This window comes from Dasypus novemcinctus, chromosome 3 (genome assembly GCF_030445035.2).
Source record: "Dasypus novemcinctus isolate mDasNov1 chromosome 3, mDasNov1.1.hap2, whole genome shotgun sequence".
Taxonomy (NCBI): domain Eukaryota; kingdom Metazoa; phylum Chordata; class Mammalia; order Cingulata; family Dasypodidae; genus Dasypus; species Dasypus novemcinctus.
In genome coordinates, this window is record NC_080675.1 from 38,131,749 (window position 1) to 38,152,632 (window position 20,884).

General features: G+C 46.2%; 1 protein-coding gene across 2 annotated transcripts in view; it reads left to right on the forward strand.

Annotated features, from left to right (window-relative positions):
* The window catches only part of MAP3K9 (mitogen-activated protein kinase kinase kinase 9), a 91,352-nt gene extending 75,192 nt beyond the window's left edge, over nucleotides 1-16,160 (forward strand). The window contains exons 8-12 of one of the 2 annotated variants that reach the window (XM_004451996.5): nucleotides 240-393; nucleotides 2,623-2,691; nucleotides 4,115-4,227; nucleotides 5,665-6,468; nucleotides 7,872-16,160. In XM_004451996.5, the coding sequence (XP_004452053.1) occupies nucleotides 240-393; nucleotides 2,623-2,691; nucleotides 4,115-4,227; nucleotides 5,665-6,468; nucleotides 7,872-8,356 (1,625 nt within the window). In that variant the 3' untranslated portion in view covers nucleotides 8,357-16,160. The remainder of the gene's footprint in view (nucleotides 1-239; nucleotides 394-2,622; nucleotides 2,692-4,114; nucleotides 4,228-5,664; nucleotides 6,469-7,871) is intronic. The other variant, XM_004451997.5, reaches the window with a different exon arrangement.
* The last annotated feature ends 4,724 nt before the right edge of the window (nucleotides 16,161-20,884 follow it).

The following is a 20,884-nucleotide window of genomic DNA, read 5'->3' on the forward strand; positions in this document are numbered from 1 at the left end:
AGCTTTGCATTGGACTTAGGACAATTGGGAGATTTTTCCACGTACTTTGAGAGTGCTAAATGATTAGCAACTGTGAACTCACTTTCCTGGAAGACTCCACTTGGGTACAGAGTTTTTTGATGAGGTCTGACTTTTCCCACAACTACAAATGTGTATTTTTCTCCAGTGAGATAGAGGCTAATCTGGGGAGGACTTTGTGTGTCTTTTTCCAGATCCCATCCAACCTTTATTATTCACAGTGACGCCAGGTGAAAGCAGCAAAACCTGGGGGCGCAACTCAGTCATTCCTAAGGAGGAAGGTGAGGAAGAGGAGAAGAGGGCCCCAAAGAAGAAGGGACGAACATGGGGGCCAAGTACACTTGGTCAGAAGGAGCTTGCCTCTGGAGATGAAGGGTAAGAGCCAGATGAGGTGAAATTCGTCCTCACTTAAAAATAGGGATACTTTAAAAAATATGTTATTAAACGCCTTTTCCTCTGTTGAGTATTTCAGTGCTTTCTGAGAAATTTCTTGATCTTTATAACAGAGTTTTCCCATCTCCTTATTCCCTGGAACTTCCTAGGACAGAGATCAGTAGACTTTTAGTATTTTAGGCTTTGCAGGCCTTATGGTCTCTCTCAAAAGCATAAACCATGGACAGTACATAAATGAGTGTGCATGCCTATATTCTAGTACAATTTCTTTTATAAAAACAGGCGGTGGGCAGGTTTGGCCCATCAACTGTAGTTTGCCAGCCCTTGGAGGTGCCCCACTCAAAGTGGTGAGGAGCCCAAGCATTAACCAAATGTACAGGTTCTACCTGAGTGCTGTATTCATGCCTGGCTCTTCCACCTAAAAGGTCTGTTCAGAAGAGGGATTACAGGACTCCCTTGCCTGGAGGCTCATCCTGAAGCAGGGACCAGCAGAATAGTTCAGCTTTGGTAGTGCAATAGCATGTAACTCTAGGGCCCCAGTACTTGTTTCAGGTCCCAGCTGTAGCCACAGAAATATAGTAGGTAAGAGAGAAGGAACATTCTTCTGATACAGACACCTTAGTGCAATAGTTGAAACCCAATGCCTCAGGGATCAGGCTTATATCATGTGTGCGCATCCCCCCTGGACAAAGCAAAATACATGCCTTGACACCTGGGATGTGTGAAATTCTCCTAGATCGTCCCAGCTTTTTGCAGACCAGTGACGCATAGCGTGGTAGGGAAGAGCTTAGACCTAGACTGCCTGGGAGTGGATCTTGGCTCCACCATTCCCCCATTGTGATCTTATGCCTCCATTTTCTTATCTACAAAATGGGCATAAAAGTAATCCCCATCTCATGGAGGTTGATGTGAGGATTAAAATATGTCCACGTTTGTGAAATGCGTAGAAGATTGCCTGGCTCCTAAAAAGTCTATGTAAATAGCAGCTCTGGTACTTATTCTCTGTTTCTCAGGCAATTCTGTATCATACCTGAAGAATAGACATGGTGGTTTATACTTGTTCTTGGTGCTAGAGTCTAGAACTTAGATTTCCCTAAGTGTGAAGGTAAGCAGCACACCACCCTACCCTCTGCCCAGGCTGCCCTTTTTAGTGACTTTCCTAAACGCATATATATTAGGCTTTAGATCCCTGCTTTCAGGTGCCTTGAACTGTAACTGGCCTGAATAATCCTTTGAATACTAAGATTTCATGTTCAAAGTCTATTTTTGCCTATGTCAGATTTCAGCTGAAGGTGCAAATAACAATTTGGTTCACAAAGGATGGACTATCTGAAGCCAGGCTTCAGGAACCTTTAGATACTTTTGCGTGGAAAATTTAAATATGTAGAGCAAACCATCTAAGCTATGTATGAAATCAGCGATTGAGCCCCCAGGGGGTGGCAGATTGCTCTCTATATTATGTTCTGTAGGAGCAGGGTTCTGTCCTTTGAACCCTGGGCTGAAATGGGGTTGAGCCCCTTCTGAGAAATTCAGTTATCCTGAACCCCTCGATATTGCTGACATTAGCTTGATTCCAGTAGAATTTTCCAGGAGCCTACAGGTTCCAATAAGTTCTGTGGTTCTGCTTCATTTAAGGGTATTTTCTGCTTTGGTAATAAATTATTAACTTTGGCATTTTCTTCCTCCCTACGTAAATCTGCTCTTATAAACTTTTGAAACAATTCAAAATATATTAACTTTCTCTGATTCTGTTAGAGAAATAAAATCTCAAGTTTTTGAGAACCTCTAGAAGATAATATGTATATTTTTGGTAACTGTTGATGGAATGAAATATGTAATCACAAAAAATTATCTTGGATTCAGTAATGTTAAGTGAATTTGAATCCTGGTAGCATTGTCGTCCTTCTGAAAAATAGTACCTATCTGTAGGAAACATGTCTTGTCTGTAGATACAGCCTGGGCATAGACCCCTTGTAATTATGCTGTGGCTGCTTAGAAACCTTTATCTCACAGATTGAGAAGTCCTGGACCTGTATTAGCTCAAACAGGGCCATCTTGTTAAGATTCCTCCATAGTGTGGGCTTTGCTGACTGGACATGGGGAGGGCGCTGGCATGGTGGCTAGAGCCCAACCTCGAGGCCCCTGGTGTGGGAGAGGCTGAGCTGGATGTGCCCTCTATTGCCTACTGCTGCTTCTCTTTGTTTGTTGAAGATCCCCTCAGAGACGTGAGAAAGCTAATGGTTTGAGCACCCCATCAGAATCTCCACATTTCCACTTGGGGTGAGTGTAATCTTCACACCCTTTAATCACCTGTACTGGTAACAGTCCCTTTCCATTTCCTTGTTCTCATATCATATCCCGTAGAATCAAGCCTCATTATTGCATAGGTCTGTGCCAACTGTTTTATGTTTTATTTGTTTTTTTAAGTAGTACCGCTGTATACTTTGGGAAAATTCCTGTGTTGATCTGACTTTTCCTTGTTCTTTACTTCCCTGGCCACTCCCCTTCTTGGGATTCCCCCAAGCACCCTTAGTTTTAGGGAAATGATACATGATTATTTTTCCTTTGGTCTTTCGCACTGGTTTTGACATTGCTAGTTTGGATTTCCTTGGATCCAGAACTGGACCAGGTAGAAGACCCAGTCTGTGAGTTCCTGCTTATCTCTGACTCTCCGTTTTTGGTTGGAACCAGTGGCAGCTGGAATGTACTTGAATTTGTGGGTATTTCTGACACACTTGAAAGATTTCAGTGGCCAGGGACAAAGTTGGTTCTTCACCCCTCAGGATGGACTGGGTCTCTGGGATGAGTGGGTTTTAATTGAATGGCCCTTTCTAGCCCTAAAAAAGAAGAACCACCCTTGGTTATGATCCTGTTATCTCCAAGGCAATCTGTAGCCCACAGATTCCTTGGTCCTCCCTCTTACTGCCCTTTAGAGAAAAGACCAGTGCCTCTGGGCCTCTGGTTCCCCCATTATATGAGGGTATTTGTTGGATAACCAGTCTATATCCTTGGAAAGTTCCTGGCTTCCTAGTGTGACCTGATTAGAGTTTGAAAAAGAGGTCCTCTTCCCTTCCTCTCCATTCCCAGACAAACGGGAGGGATCATACATATTATATGCTACCCACATAGGTCTGTCCCAAAGTGTACTGGGTTGGTGCAGCTTAGGAGGGCATTTTTTGTTTGATGATTTTATTTGTCTTTGGAAAGTGAATGAATGGCTTTGAATGTTTCCAATGTATGCTATAAGCTTGAAAGGAGAAACTGAGAAATTGTGTGAGTGGAATGGTTTGGCCCACCTCTGCTAGCTCATCTGTCCAGTGCTTGCCTTTCATTGCAGTACTTTTCATGTCATTAATATAGTGTATTCAATGTCCATAGCTTGATTGCCTCTCCCTTAAGATGGGCTCAGGCAAGATCATGGCTGATGGTGGGCAGTCCTTACTCTTTCTGCCTGCTTGCCTGCCTGCCTACCAGCTCTTACCACAGGTCCACAGCAGCATGTGAGGGGACTGGATCACACTACCACTTTTTTTTCCCCTAGAGCACGTGCACCCTGTAAAATTGGTTGCTTGTACACCAAGGCTCTTGGGCTTTGGTATAATTGAGCAATCAGGGAGACACATTTCCAGACCCATGAAGCTGAGGGTAGGTAGAGTAAGGGAAGGATCCAGTTCTAACAGTTTCCCCATTTCCTCTTATTAAGCCTCAAGTCCCTAGTAGATGGATACAAACAGTGGTCGTCTAGTGCTCCCAACCTAGGGAAGGGCACGAGGAGCAGCCCTGCCCTGCCAGGGTTCACCAGCCTTATGGAGATGGGTAAGCATTGTCCTTGTCTTGGTTCTCTCCCTATTCCATCAGAGAATTCTTGGCCAAGTTTCTGGGACCATTTAAAGACCCCTAGGATTACTTCATGGTGGTTGGCTCCTCTTTTATTCAACTCCTGCCCCCCCCCCCAACCCCACCAGTTTGTCCTAGTTTCATTTCATCAAGTCTTCCCAAATAAGTTTCTTTCTACTCCTGCTCTTGGCCTCCTATCCCAAGGGGGTGGTTTCAGTCTCCTTAGGACAGTCCTTGAATCAGGCATTTCCCCTTTCTGGGTTTTCTTAATGTGGAGAGTCAGGAAATTGGGGGATGGTGGTAGAAGGTGCATGCTCTTCCTCTAAGGAACTTTTCCAGCATTGTCCTGTGGTGACTGAATGGGCAAGAAATGTTCTCCAGGCCCTCTATCAGATAGTACTCTTATTTTATTTTATTTTTTATTAGAGAAGTTGTCAGCTTACAAAACAATCATGCATAATGTACAGAATTCCCCTACATCACCCCTCTATCAACACCTTATTAGGTTTTGGAACATTTGTTCCAGATTATAGAAGAACATGATCAGACCACTAACTATGGTCCATAGTGTACACCTGGTACATTTTTTTCCATACACCCCTATTGTTAATATTATGTACTAGTATTGTACCTTTTTTATAGTTCATGAGAGAAGTCATATTTGTACTGTTAACCACAGTCCATCTTCTACCACATCGTTCACTGTGTTATCCATTCCCATCTAATAGAACTCTTACCTCTGTAGGTTTCCAAGCTCCTAATAGTGAGTCCATAGACGAGATTGGCTTTACCCATGTAGGGGATTCTAGTCCTTTGCAGGAGACTGGTCTTAAAACAAGTCTCTAGTCTTTCATTATAGAAATCTAAGGATACTTACAATTTTAAGGTGCAAAAAATCTAGTACTATTTCTGTTCTACCTAATGTTCTAGGAAACTCATACTGCACTTGGACTTCTTATGTCTCCTCCACCCATCTCTGGGGGAAGTGATTCATGAGTAGAAAGGGTAAATCTGCTCAGAGTGCTTTGCTGGAATGGGCCACACTATGTGGCACCCAGTCCCTTCTCCAGAACACCCAGTTCTTTTCCTTAGAGAGGTAGCATGGGTCTCACCTACCTTTTTTGTGTTTTGGGAAGCTTCTCAAAACTTTGGGCCTTTTTTCCATCTTCTGTTGAGGGTTTCTATGGGAAGAAGTAGCAAAATGGCAGTTTCTGTTCTGCCAGTTCTGAGTTGAGAGTGATTTCCCATGTTGGTCACTGCTGAGTGGGGGCGTAGAGTCCTCTTGGTTCAATGCCCAGTTCCTTGTCCCACCCATCACACTACTTGGCCTTTGCTTCTCTGACACGAGCCAGGAGCCTTACTCTTGCGGCTTCATTCTCATTTCCTACTTTCTTTCCACTCTTTTCGTCTTCACAGAGGATGAGGACAGTGAAGGCCCAAGGAGTGGTGAGAGTTGTCTACAGCATTCACCCAACCAGTCCTACCTCTGTATCCCATTTCCTCGTGGAGAGGATGGGGATGGGCCCTGCAGCGATGGAGTCCATGAGGAGCCCACCCCCATTAACTCAGCCACTAGTACCCCTCAGCTGACGCCAACCAATAGCCTCAAGCGGGGTAGTCCCCAGCACCGCCGCTGTGAGGTGGCTCTGCTTGGCTGTGGGGCTGTTCTCGCAGCCACAGGCCTAGGGTTTGACCTGCTGGAAGCCGGCAAGTGCCAGCTGCTTCCCCCAGAGGAGCCTGAGCCACCAGCCCGGGAGGAGAAGAAGCGACGTGAGGGTCTTTTTCAGAGGGCCAGCCGTCCTCGTCGGAGCACCAGCCCCCCATCCCGAAAACTCTTCAAGAAGGAAGAACCCATGCTGTTGCTCGGAGACCCCTCTGCCTCTCTGACGCTGCTCTCTCTCTCCTCCATCTCCGAGTGTAATTCCACCCGCTCCCTGCTGCGCTCCGACAGTGATGAGATCGTGGTGTACGAAATGCCCGTCAGCCCCGTTGAGGCCCCACCCCTGGCCCCATGCACCCACAACCCCCTAGTCAACATCCGAGTGGAGCGCTTCAAACGAGACCCTAACCAATCCCTGACTCCCACCCACGTCACCCTTACAGCCCCCACCCAGCCAAGTGGTCACCGGCGGACGCCTTCTGATGGGGCCCTTAAGCCAGCAGCTCTGCTAGCCAGCAGGAGCCCCTCCAGCAATGGGCTGAGCCCCAGTCCTGGAGCAGGTGAGTCCTGTCCTCTTCCCTTTCATCTATCTCTCCCTTGCCCCTCCCCAGGGAGTGGGCATGTTTACAGGTACCTCGTTGCTTCTTTCCACCTCTGGATTTTCATGAACTCCGTTCTTCCTTCTTACTCGGCCAATCAAGAAATGCTGATCTGGGAGTGTGTGGGTGGGTGGCCAGGGCTGCTTCTCTCTGCCTGTGCCTTAATGGTGTTCCCTGTGATAATGAAGGATGACAGGCAGATTCTAAAAAGAATCTAACCCAGGACCCCTGTGGGACGTTCAGCCTTTGGGTATTGGAGCAGTGCAGGGCTTTTAGGGTGCAGGAAGGGGAGGAGCCTAGCTTTTGGTTATTCCTTGAAGAAGATACTGAGGCTGCTGGGAAGGAATTCTGCACTGCACATAGGAGAGGTGTTTTCTGCCACGTAGCTGGGCTCTCGCCTCTCATTATAACATTAGTACAGACACACTCATAAGGCAGGCTTCCGCCCATTCATCACATCCTGCATCACTCACCCCTTATTCATACCTGACTCTTCAGACATGGGCATGTGTCCATGTAAATTACTGAACATGAGCATACACTTGTCTTCTCCACGTGACACCTGATACACCTGGGCAAACACACTTCCATCCTAGATGTTGCCGATCACAATCTCTTGATCCCTTTAAGACCTAAGTCTGACTTGGAAATTGCCTCTGGTCCAGTAGAAGAGAGAGATGGCAGTCACCTTTTCAGTAAGATTTGACTGTGAGTGTGATTGTATTTCACCATTCAGTTTGTCCCTCCCCACATTAGAGTTGTTTGTTATACTCAGTTTTGTGATCTATTTGGGAATAAAGACACTATATTATTCATCTTTAGTTCTCTAATACCAATCTCTGTTATTGTCACATGTTTCTTAAATGGTCGAATAGTGAATGAATGGACATTTTCTCAAGTCAGGAGTTGGTAAACATTTGTTATACAGGGCCAGATAGTAAACATTAGGCGTTGCAGGGCATACAGTGTCTGTTGTAACTACTCAACCTGCTGCTGTTGTGTGAAAGCAGCCATGGACAATACTTAAACGAATGAGTGTGGATGTGTTCCAATAAAACTTTATTTACAAACACAGGTGCCCAGTCCACTGGTTGTGGTTTGCCGACTTTTACCTTCAGCCATTTCATTATAGATATGATCCTGGATGGCCCGTTCTTATGGCCTAATGCAGGGATCATGGCCTTGTAGTTCACAATTGTATCCCTGGTGCCTCGCAACATACTGCATGGCACACCGTAGGTACTCAATAGATATTTGTTGACCAAATGAAAAGGGATATGGCCAGGTGGCGCGGGAGCAGCATATGTCTTGCCCAGAAGTATGGTACCATCATCTGATGTGTCTCCCTTTATCTCCCTCACCAGGAATGCTGAAAACCCCCAGCCCCAGTCGAGACCCAGGTGAAGTTCCCCGTCTCCCTGACCCCAACGTGGTCTTTCCCCCAACCCCAAGGCGCTGGAACACACAGCAGGACTCTACCTTGGAGAGACCCAAGACCCTGGAGTTCCTGCCGCGACCACGTCCTTCTGCCAACCGGCAACGGCTGGACCCTTGGTGGTTCGTGTCCCCCAGCCATGCCCGTAGCGCCTCCCCGGCCAACAGCTCCAGCACAGAGACGCCCAGCAACTTGGACTCCTGCTTTGCTAGCAGCAGCAGCACTGTGGAGGAGCGGCCTGGACTTCCAGCCCTACTCCCTTTCCAGGCAGGGTCACTGCCCCCAGCTGAGCGGACGCTTCTAGACTTGGACGCAGAGGGGCAGAGTCAGGACAGCACCGTGCCGCTGTGCAGAGCCGAACTGACCACACAAAGGCCTGCCCCTTATGAGATCCAACAAGAGTTCTGGTCTTAGCATGATGAGGATCGGGGGTGGGCAAGGGGGAAGCAGGAGGAGATGGGGGGAGCTGGCTGGTTCAGTCCTTTCTCAGAGTTGGAACCCCTTAGATCCAGCCCTACTTCTTGCACTGATAATGCACTTTGAAGATGGAAGGGATGGAAACAGGGCCACTTCAGAGAATCTCCTGCCCTGTGGGGCCTTTCTACCCATGTCCACTGGAGAGGCTGTGGCCATCAGCTCTGGCTGTGTAGGGGAGGGGTGCGTGCATGTCCCCCACCCTCCACAGTCTTCCTCGCCTTTAGAGTGACCCTGCAGAGTCACTCAGCCAAATCTGTCTGCTGCTCCCTCTCCTCAGCTAGCTGGGTATACCCAGAGCCTGTCCTGGGGTCCCTTGTTAGTCCTGAGTTCAGCCTTCCCACAACACAAGTATTGTATGTTCTATGATTGATTTTGCTCCTCTTCTACTCTCTCCCCCAGCACCCATGAATCAGAATCTTGTTTGGTGTGAGATGCAAGATTTTCTGTGATCTAAGCCCTTCCATGCCAGAGGGCTGAAGGCAAGGTGTCTTTGTGTGGGGACATAGGAGTTGATTGGACCTGGCTTGGCACTACCTACCTGCACTTTCATGAGCCCCATCTATTTATTTGAGCCTACCAATGGTGTGGTGAACTGCCTCAGTGGAAGTGGGGGGATGGGAGGGAATTAGGAAGTTTCAGTAAAGAGGGTTACAGAGTCTGTCTGTCTGTGGTCCTTTTGGAAACACTCAAAGTGGGGCAGAAACCAGCACCTGTTCAAGGTACCCATCTCCCTCCATGGGGTCAGGCCATGATCAGTTCAGGTTCTGATACAAACACGCTCATTCCAAGAATGGTTTCTTATGAGACTCATTCCATGGTGCCAGTTCTGTAGCCAGAGACAAAGATAAAAAAGGTTTGTCCCTTTTGTTGTCTGATCTTTATGTGTTATTCCCTTTCCTTGGCCGTTTCCCTGATCCCTGAAATTAGTGGAATTTAGGTTACACGTTTGGTTGGCAGAGTATCATGGTACTGCACCAGAATAGCATGGGGGTGGGAGTGGGCCCTGGACACTGGGAGTTGGAACTATGGGGTTTCCTTTTCAGCTGGGACATCCATTTTGTGATGCCCTTGAAGTAAAATGGAGCCATTGGTCATGTTGTCTGTGGATGGATGTGGTAAAGATACTTAGTGACCCACTGGTATACAATAGCCTTCAAGTCTCAAGCAGTGAAATTGACCAAGACCCTCTCTTGGGATTGGTCACTGGTTGCCCAACTCTTGGAACATCTCAGCATAGGAACAACATAGAAAGAATAACAGTAGCCAACCCTGACTTTTCTGGAGTTTGTTTCCTTAACTTGAATGTCGTGCTTCTTTGGGAACTTTCTCCTGAGTATCTTTACCTATTTTACTTATTCTGAGGCCTTCTGTATTATGTATAGACAGTTGTCCTTTTGTAAGAATAGCAACTTGCCAGGGAATGGAGTCCTTCGGTCATGCTCCTCTTCCCTCAAGACTTTAAGTGTTGCTCCACTGTCTCTTATCATGGAATTTTGCTCAGGAGATGTTAGTGGCCAATCTGCAGATTCCCTGGGTTTACTGCCTGGATACCAGAATGGGGAGAGTGGTAAAGCTGGCACAGTGGTGAATTTTGTCACTGCTCCTTTGCTGTGACTGTGATGGAAGTCCTCCTCTGGGGATGATAAAAGGGGTGACCTTGGCTTTCAAATTGTTCCTTGCTTTATGAGCCCACTAGTACTTTGGTTCAAGGCCCCTAAGTCCTGGGTGGGGAAGCCCTGATTGGTTTTGTTTTGCACAGAGATGGCATTTCATCTCTCCCCTCTTTGTGTAGCCAAGCCAATATGTAAAAGAATATTTTTGCCCCCATTTCCCCATTTCTCAGCTAGGTGGGGTGAAAAATGTGAATCCTGTCAGTAGTTCCAGGGCACGAATGGTCCATTCTGTGCCCTTCTCTCATGTCCTCTATAACCCTTATCCCTAAGCCGTTAACATCTGTAAACCCTTGGTGCCACTAAATGGCTATCCAGTGGGATGCAGCCCCCTACAGTGTAATCCAAACCATGCTAGCTTTGGACAACACTCAGTGGTACGAGGCGGGGATTTTTCCTTTGCTGATTTTTTCCTTTTTTTATTTTGTTAGGTTGCAGCCATCTCTCTTGGAAGTCCTCAGTATAAACCGAATGGTAACCACCTGCAATTGAGTGAGAAGTTGAACCCCCTTCTTACTCATCCCCTCAAGGGGAAGACATGGAAAGGCTGTGCCTTTGTGAAGGAAAGAATAGTACCTGCAAAATGCTGAAGCAGCCATTCTAAAGATGCTGCTGTGAGCTTCCACAAAGATGGGGGGGCTACTGCCTCTTAAGATCCAGCCAAACCTCCCGGTCTCTAATGGATCTCTGCCTACCACACTGTGTGCAAAGCTGGAGATGGGGTGAGGATCTGTATTTAGCAGGTTTGAGTTGGTTTCTATCCACTCAAGTTTCCTTGCCCTATGGTTGTGGCCTTGAAGATGTGGATGAAGCCATTTCAGTGGCAGAAACTGACCTTTTCCTTCTCCTTTCCCTCTCTTTCCCCAGTAACACTTCTGTTCTGCTCTTGGCAATGTGCTCACTACTAAGAAGACAGTCACAGAAACAGATACTGCTCTCTCCCTCTCTGGGATCCTTCGGCTCCTACCACTAATTCCCAACAGTATTATCCTCTGTTTACCCCTGTGGGGATGGAGGCCACTGTCAGGGGGCTGAGTAGATGTCCACGTTATTCTTTTAAATTATTTCAAGAGGGTTTGGGGGATGCTCTTAACTTGGCCTCCTTTAGCATTCCTAAGGTCTGATAGAAATAAGAATAATAACAATAGTATCTTATATTTAGAAAACTCATAACAGTGCTTATCTTTCCTTCTGATTATAAAACAACATTTTTCTTCTACATTTGATATACTTGCTCATGGAGAAGGAGAGATGCTTAAAGATGAAGTCTAAAGTGAAGAGAAATTTAAAAAGATGTTTGTGCTGATTGCTGAGTCAGGCACCAGGCACTGAGACCTCAACACGTTGGCTCTGTTCCCCATTCTGCTTTTGCAATCTGGCCTTGGGCTTGTGCCTTAGCCTCTCTCAAGTTCCCTTTCTTAAAAAGTGGTCATCACATGCTTTTCTCACAAGGGCAACAGAGGTGTGTGCCAGAGAAGGTCACTGAAGCGCTGTGGCTCCCTGCCAGCTCCAAAGGGAAGCTTTCTTCATCTTTATAGGATGAATAGGTGAAATTGATAAACTGGCTCTCACTACCTTTGCCTCTAGGGGACCTGCCTTTTTGTTTCTGCCCTTGGTTTCTGAAAGAGGAATGATTTGGACTTGGCTTAGCATGACTAATGGGGACTATGCTCAAGCACATGCTCTACCTGCACACGTGGCACCTGGTATTTACACGCATCCTTTCCCAGTTTCCCCACTTAACTCATTAGGCTGTTCATCTTCACCATTTGTGTCTTAGAGGAGGAAATAGGAGATGGGGAGGCTGATGGCAGCATCAGAATGACAGTTTGGTGCCTGGTTTCTCAGGGTCGTTCCCAGTATCTGATTTATTTAGATTCTACTTTTTTGTAAAACACTCCCTCTTCCATTCCCACACTGGAGTCCCCTCTCCCCTCTCTACCCCCACTCCCATATGTTGATGAAGGAGACAGCTCCCTGGGCATTCTAAACCTTCACACTCACTTTTAACAAAGCAAAGAGCAGCAGATCCTGAAGCCTAAGTGGCTGTAAGTGGTACACTACAGGGTTGAAATGTCTGTCCAGCAGGCCCTTCTGTGTTTGCAGAACCTTGACCTCTTCCTCACCTGTGCCTTTGAGTCTGGTGTATGAGCACTCAGTCAGGTAGGTCCGAAACTATCTGAATGCCTCTTGAAGGGTTTGGGGGAAGAAGCAGAGGCTGCCATTTCTGTAGTGCCAGGGTTTTCCTGAAAGGCTCTGCCAGAGGTTGTAGACTTGGGTCAGAGGTGAGAACACCCTGCCATGCCTTGCAATCATAAGATGACAGCGGAGGAGCCGTAGGAGTCTGGTGACCTGAGCTGTCCACCTACTAGAGCTGTGCAAACTTGCAAATATCTCCTCCCACCCCACCCCCGACCTCAGAAACCCAACCATGAACTAGAGATGCGGTGACTGCTTTCCCTTCTAACACTGATAGCCTCACCGTGCTAGATAGCTTCCCTTGTGGAGAAAATACTGTGTGTGGGTATAAATATATATATGGCTGTAGGTCAAAAACTGTCGGCAATTTCGTATGGTTCAACCTGACAGACCACCTGCCTCTCTCCTTGGCTTCAGGGCTGAGGGTTTCTCCTTGTCTTAATATGGTTATCGTTGGGAACATATTCCCAAATACCTCTCTTCTTTCAGACAAATGGGTGTTTTCTGAAATCATGAATTCAAATGAATAAAAATCCACCTAAGAGTAGAAAACCCATGTGCTACTCCCTCAGTCCCCGGCTTGTTCCAGCCTTCCCTCCGGGGAGCTTACCACCTCAGGTGCTGGTGTTGGAAGCATGAGTTGTAAACTGGTGTCCTGTCTAATTAAGGCTAGTTAGCAGGGCAGAGGTGCCTGGTTTCCTAATTGGCCTGATTGGCTGTGCAGGCCAGGTAAGCCTCTCATGACCTCCCCCTCACACTGTTGACTGTTTTCCATTCATGCAGTTGAGATATTGAGGCTCAGGTCCCACCCTCTCCTTGGTCTGTTTCCTGTCTTCCGCCCAGGAGACCTGGCTCAGCGAACCCTGGTGTTTGTTCTTCAGAACCCTGGGCTGCTCCTTGCTCTGGAGCTGGCTGCCCCTGAGATGCCTTCTAGCCAGTAGGCCTGGTGCCTGCTGTTCCTGCTTGGGGCTGTTAGCTCAAGATTGCAGCTAAAATGAGACGAGCCTCAGGGCCCTGTTGGTTAACCAGAGCCTGGCGCTTTTCCACATCTCTCTTTATTTTCCTTGGAAACAGACCCACCTTTCCCCTGACCTATCCACCCTCTGACTGGTCTGACCCACCCCATCCTGCCCATAAATAACCCACAGCAAGACTGGTAGGTGTGGACATGACAACTAGACAGGTGTCTCAGGATGGGACACTGGAACACAATTCTAGGGTTCAACAGCTGTTGTTACTGGGACCTGCAGGGAGGGCCTCCAGGAGCTCTGAACCCAGAAGTCAGAATACTTGCTTTGTACTCCCTGAAGTCCAAGACCAGGTTTCAGAAGTAATGTCTCCCACATTCCTAAAATCCCTTCACACTTATATCCCTGAAAATACCAATTCTGACTTTATTTAAAATTGTGATTTGTTTTTTACATTGAAGTATTTTTTTTTAAAGATTTATTTCTTTTTCTCCCCTCACCCCACCCACCCCAGTTGTCTGTTCTCTGTGTCCATTTGGTGCGTGTTCTTCTTTTTGTCTGCTTCTGTTGTTGTCAGTGGCATGGGAATCTGTTTCTTTTTGTTGCATCATCTTGCTGCGTCAGCTCTCCGTGTGTGCGGCACCATTCCTGGGCAGGCTGCACTTTCTTTGGCACTGGGTGGCTCTCTCTACGGGGCTCACTCCTTGCGCGTGGGGCACCCCTACGCGGGGGGCACCCTTGCGTGGCAGGGCACTCCTTGTGCATCAGCACTGCGCATGGGCCAGCTCCACACGGGTCAAGGAGGCCCGGGGTTTGAACCGCCCTCCCATGTGGTAGATGGACGCCCTATCCACTGGGCCAAGTCTGGTTCCCTACATTGAAGTATTATTTATCTCAATGAATGAGTTTTTTGGCGCCACTTTAAATTTTGCATGGAAAGCGAGTGCCTCACTCACCTCACTCTAGGACTGGCCCTGCCTGCCCTCACCTGGACCTGTGAACAGTTAGGCCTAATTCTTCAGCCAACCTTCCATCTTCCTAGTTCTTATTCTTCCCCTCAGTTCCTGAGTACAGTAATAACTCTCCAGGGGTGTTTGCAACTAAATAGGGATTAGTTGACTTAAAACAATAAAACATCTGGGTTAATTTTCCCCAAGTCTTTAACTTTGGACCTTTACCTTGGGGTTGTCTTTTCCTTGATATTCTCTACTTTCCTTAATGTTCTGTAGCTTCTTTTCAGGCTTTTAGAAGCCCTGAGACTATTTGAGGTATATAGATGTTTGGGGGAGGACGACAAGAGGAGTGGTTCTTGTAGAGAGAATCTTTTAGAGTCTCATCTTATACCTCCTTGGTAAATAAACCTCACTCATTCTCCCCCAGATTTCAGAAAGGAATGCAGGGGAGGCCTTTGTACCACCTTGCATGCCAAGTGCGGTACCCCCAGCTATGTGCCTAGCACACAGTGAGCCTTCAAGAACGTCAGTCATTGACATTGCCTCCACCAGTATCATTTTCACTAGCATTATTCTCGTTCGTCGTTCTGTACTCCCATTTTTTATCTCTACTTCCTGTTCCAGAAGCCATGCTGGCTATGGCTCTTTTCTTCATCATGGTCAAAATGAGTCCTGAGTTTATCCTGAGCCTTGCTATGGAGACTAACAATAGATTATAAGAAACCATTTTATATATATAGAGAGAGACTTACAGTAATTCTGGGAGGTGGAAATTATCTAAGGATATGGAAATTGAGGCTCAGGTGGTTATGTAATTTGCACAAGGTCACACAGCAAGTGCATGGTGTTGCTGATCAGCTTGGCTCCAAAGTCTTCTCTCTTTTTCCTCTGAGCATATCTCTAGGCCACTCTTTAGAAGCCCTGGTATAAAATTGCATAATTTTGGTCCACCTGGATTTTGAGATGACCCCTGTCCAAAGAGGGATTGTGTCGCTTGGCTCACTCACCCTCTGCCTATGTGACTGGAGACCCCAGCAGGACTTGTAGCCTCCCATAAGCTCTGCTGACTTCCTTTCCACTCCCGACTGCTTTCTCCTCCACCATTTCCTCTCCGTGACTTTTCAGGGATTTATACAGTGTTCCTATAGGGGTTGAAGGTGGCACTTCCACAGCTCTTCTCCTAGCACCACTGCTGAAGGCCTGTGGAGCCCTTCTCCTCTTTAGTCCACAATTGCCCCATCAATGCTTTATGCCATAGCTTCAACCCACTCCTACCAGCTCCCGAGTTTGGAAACCTTATCATAGCGAGTGTCTCCCCACTGGGAACATGGAATTAGGCTTTTGCCTTTTGTCATATTGAGTTACATGCCCTGGTCCCCAGTTGTAGGAAAAAAGGGAGGAAATGAACATGTTAACTTTCTGTAATTTCTCTCAGTACCCCTTCTTCACACACACAGACATTTTGTGGTCTAAGATTGTCTTCTGGATGATTAAGGAAAGGAGTTGGAGATGGGTTTAATTTAGTTCTCAGAAAAACTTTCTTTGGGATTTTCCTCCCCCTTAGAGCCTTCGAGTCTAGATAAAGTGACAGTTCACATATGTATTGTTTTGTTCCTCTGCAGTTAGCTACTAGTTTTTCCTTAGACCTTTCATGCTCCAATGCCTTGTCCATGTGTCTTCTCCCTGTGTCCTTGAATACCCTTCTTGCTTTGAGATTTAAGTTATTGTTTCTTGTCAGCAATATTTAAAAATAGAAAAGGCCTGAAGGAAACTTTTCAGGTTCTTTTCTTTGGCTTTTTTTTTTCCTCAAGGTACTGTAAATTAACTAGGGATGCCAAGCAGGCTTGGTTCAATGGCTAAACCTCTTATGGTATTACAGTGTAATGCTGATTGCAGCCTGGCCTCAACGCCAGGGCACACACAGACTTGAATAAAACTGTTATGACAATTACTTCTGGTTTGCCGTGGCACTTTGTAAACTTGATCTTCTCCTTTTTTCTTTTTAATTAACCTAGATGTCCAGGTAACATTTTTCCATATGTAGAAAAATATAGGTATGGAGATAGAAACATACAACAGTTTATGTGCTAGCAAGATATGTGTACCTTTCATGGCATCCTCTCCAAGAGTTTGGTCAATTTTTCATCTTTGCCCAGTCTGCTCTACAAAAGTTACCTGGACTCTGATCAAATCTACCTTGAGGTTTAACAAAAGATCAATATTCCTCACAGCAATGCAAAGTGTTGGTAGAGGGGATGGGTGAGAATCTTCTCTGAAGGGTACTGGAGCTGCAGCCTGACCAAAGGAACCTTTCTCATGTTGTTGAAAGGTCCCTGGCCACATGATTCAGTCTCTTCCCACAATCAGCGCTCACACAAGTCATAGATTTGCACTTTTCAGAACCACTATCAAGTGTGCATTGTGTCCCACTCCCTACCATTAGCCACCCTGACATTCCTGGTAGAGTTGTGAATGGGACTAAGAGGACAAACATGAATGGGGTTGTAGACAAGTAGACAAGATTTGCTGGCTTGTGAGTCGTCGATTCCTTGTGGCCCTGACACACTAAATGACACTTGTCAGCTGGTGACCTCAGGCAAGACACTTAACCTCTCTAGGCCTCTTCTGGAGCAAACTGATCATAAAACAGCCCTTTTGCTCTCACTTTCCATGATTCTGCAGTAGATGGGGCAAGGGTGGAAGCTGACAGGGAGAAGCTCATGTTTGGGGTTATTCTTATGTAAAAAATGGCTTCTGTACTAATATATGTTTAGATAACCTCATGCTTTAGTGCTGTGAGCTTTCATTTTACTCCTTATCCCCTTACTCTAACACCTGTGGAGGGGAGTCTGTGAGGTGGGTTTCTGTGATGGCTACTTTCAGACCAGAGGGGGAATATTGATCTTTTTTAAAATATATTTTTATTGAAGTATTAATACATGGACATGCATAAATACTAAGTGTGTAGTAAAGATTGTGAACTTACAAAGTAAACATATATAACATACAGGGGTCTCATACATCACCCCTCTACCAACACTTTGCATTGCTGTGAGGAATATTGATCTTTTGTTAAACCTCAAGGTAGATTTGATCAGAGTCCAGGTAACTTTTGTAGAGCAGACTGGGCAAAGATGAAAAATTGACCAAACTCTTAGAGAGGATGCCATGAAAGGTACCCATATCTTGCTAGCACATAAACTGTTGTATGTTTCTGGAAAGTACTTTGGCAGTGGGTTATTAGAATTATAATACATAGGCCCAGTAATTCCACTTAGTGATTAAAAACTAGCTACAGTTTTTTGTTTTTTTTTCCTGAGCCAAGCATTGTGCTAAGACTTGACTTATAATTTTTCATTGACAATAATTCAATATCCTTGAGAATGTCTCCCTATCTCCATTTCACAGTTGCAGAAAGTGAGGCAAAGGGAATCAAGTAACATGCCCAAGACCACACAACTAGCAAAGAGTGGAACAGGGATTTGAACCCAGGGTGTCTGATTCTAGCATCTGCACAAGTATGAGAACAAGGCAGATGCAAAGGTTTATTTACAAGTCATCCTCACCGTATTTGCAAGAAGGTTCAAGTGACTGCAAAAGATACAAATGAGATTTTTTTGGTTTACCTCCACCTTCTTCCTCAGCCCGTATAGAATCAGGGAGAATGAGAGTATGAAAGTCCCCTTTACAAATTAGAAACAGTCTAAATGACTGACAGCGGTTAAACTCCATCTCTTTACCAGACGTTTATTGAGCACCTTTCTTCCATGTGTCAGATACCCAGCTGGACACTGGAGATTTATAGCTTATTCAGACAGAACTCGCAGACCGGTGGGAGAGACTGCATTATAAAGAAATTCATTCACTGTAGTGGTCACACTCTGACAGGGAGCTAGGGCAGCAGGAGTTAGCCCTCGCTGGGCTTCACTGGAGACTTTGTAGGGGAGACAGCATTTGCCGTGAGTCCTAAAGGATGGATGGGACAAAAGGAAATAGCAATCTCATAGCAATCAGCCCTTGTAATACCTCACCCTACTTTCCTATCTCTATTTTTATGATACAACCATATGAGATGTTATGTAGCCATTAATATTAGATTTTTCAAAAATTAAGAAAATAGGAAAATGTTTATGATAAGTTAAAAAGCAGGATATAAAAAACAATTTGATCCGAGTTATATCCAAAAAATGCATGTCCTTTTAAAAAAAAAGTACACTTGACAGGCATGGAGAAAAAGCCTGAAAGGCAGTTATTGTTAACTTTGTGGAAGGTGGTGATGTTTAAACAGATTTTTTTTTTCTGAATTTTTCAAAAAATTTTCAATGAATATATGTTGCTTTTACATGCAGCAAAACAAAGATGAAATAAAGTAGTTTGGGGATACTTGCCACAACATCAGTTTCCTCTGCACATGTTGCAGAGGCCCAGGCCATTGGTTCCAAGGCTGCCTTCTTCCCTGAGCAATAGAGCAAGGTGACTCCAGAAGCCCTGCTCTCGGAAGGTAGAACTGGGACCATGTCCAGCCTCCTGGTCCTAAAGGAATCTCTTACTCTTTTCTTATGCATTTGAGAGATGGGGCTAGAAAGTTGTCGCCTTCAAATTGCAAGCAGAACCGACCAAGACACGTGAACAGAGAAAGTCATAAGAAAGGACATACTGTGGAGGTCTCCTAGAGGGCACAGCTGGTTCAAATGTCAGGTCCCAGGCAGGCATATCGCATGTTCTTATGCACAGTGTGCAAGTTTGCAGCACATGCACATGCACACACCCCTCCATGAAAGGAGCTGGGCCACCGGGCCTGATTATACCACACCCTGCTTAGTTGTCCATGGAATGTGCTCCACTCAAGGCCAGGACTGATGTTTTAATCCTCAGTCCCCACCCGATCTAGTCTGACCAGCTCAAGTGGGAGAACATGTTTGGCATGTGGCTGGGGTGGGTGGGTGAAGGGTGGGTGTCACCTGCTGCTCTGCCCCACCCCTTCTCTTACACTGTTCACATTGCTGCCACCCAAACAGGAGGGACTGTTGTGCAGTCTCAGTGAGAGGCACTGGGGATTTCTTTGTGATTGGAAGAGTGGAGAAGGGGAGCATCAGAAGATTAGCCTTAGGAAAAATGCTTATAGAACACAGGTTTGATCATTTCCCACCCCAGTGTTTATAGGAAAAGCTCCCAAATCTTTAGTATAAACTTGAAGGCTCTTCATGATAGCCGTTCCCAGCCTACCTTCCCAAACTCCTGTTACAATTTCCTTGCTCCCAGCTCTTCTCCACTCCTAAGACTCTACACTTACCTGCTTCCTGTAAGATTTGATCTTCCAGGAATGGAGACCTCCAACTTAAGAGTCTGGACACTATCCTCCTTATGAGCTGCGGTTCTTTGGTTACTTACTCAGATATCTGAACAGACTGAACCTAATTCAGTGGCCAAGAAATTAAGTGCTCAAGGTGGAGGGGAGAGAGCAGGGAGAGTCGGGCAAGAGAAAGAGGGAAAGAGAAGAAAGGAAGAGAGGCTGGGATTCTGCTCTCTAGAAGGCCACAGTCTTCCTAGTGAGACCAAATGCCTTGGGACGTCCTCAAGAATCCTTACCAAGCACCATGGGTCCTGAGGGCCATGGTTAACAAGGGGTAGCCAGTTAAAGAAATACTCCCCTTCTTGGTCTGTGCAACCTGAAAAGAAGGATCCATTCATCCCTCTGTTCCTCTAATAAATATTTATTGAGGGACTACACTCTTCTGGGATTCATTGTGACTGGTAAATCCCCGTTCTCTTTGGGACCAGGCAGGTCAATAAACACTCTTACAACAATACGATGAGGTGGGAAAGGGAGGCACTGTAGGTAAAGGAGTGGCATACCCAGTCTAAAGGCATTTACTTTAAAAAGTGAATAGGGGGAAACGGACTTTGGCCCAGTGGTTAGGGCGTCCGTCTACCATATGGGAGGTCGGCGGTTCAAACCCCGGGCCTCCTTGACCCCTGTGGAGCTGGCCATGCGCAGCGCTGATGCGCACAAGGAGTGCCGTGCCACGCAAGGGTGTCCCCCGCGTGGGGGAGCCCCACGCGCAAGGAGTGTACCCGTGAGGAAAGCCACCCAGCGTGAAAAGAAAGAGCAGCCTGCCCAGGAATGGCGCCGCCCACACTTCCCGTGCCGCTGACGACAACAGAAGCGGACAAAGAAACAAGACGCAGCAAATAGACACCAAGAACAGACAACCGGGGGGGGGGGGAAGTGAATAGGACAGAAAATGACTCCTGCCTTTTTGGATTTTACCATCTAATAGGGAAAAATCAAGTAAGGCAACAATTAGGGCACTATGAGAACACATATATATATGCAAACATGCATATGTTTTGTGTATGCGTATATACATGAATGTATATATACATGCAAGTATCTGTACACATGTATATATAAGGGGGGATTGGGAGTGATGTCTAAGTTGAGACCTGAAAGATGACTAAGGGTTAGTCACCTGGGCAGTGGCAGTAATGGGATTTCCAAGTACTGGGAACAGCCCATGTAAGAGGGATTTTAAACCCTCTGCCAGCTTGCTATAGATGAGCCTCTTGCATCCTTCACTTCACAGGGTACTTTGTTCTTGTAGCCTTTTCTTTATGGTGAGAGTTAGGATTAGGTGATAGGTATAAGAGAAAAAGAAAAGACACATTTTTTGC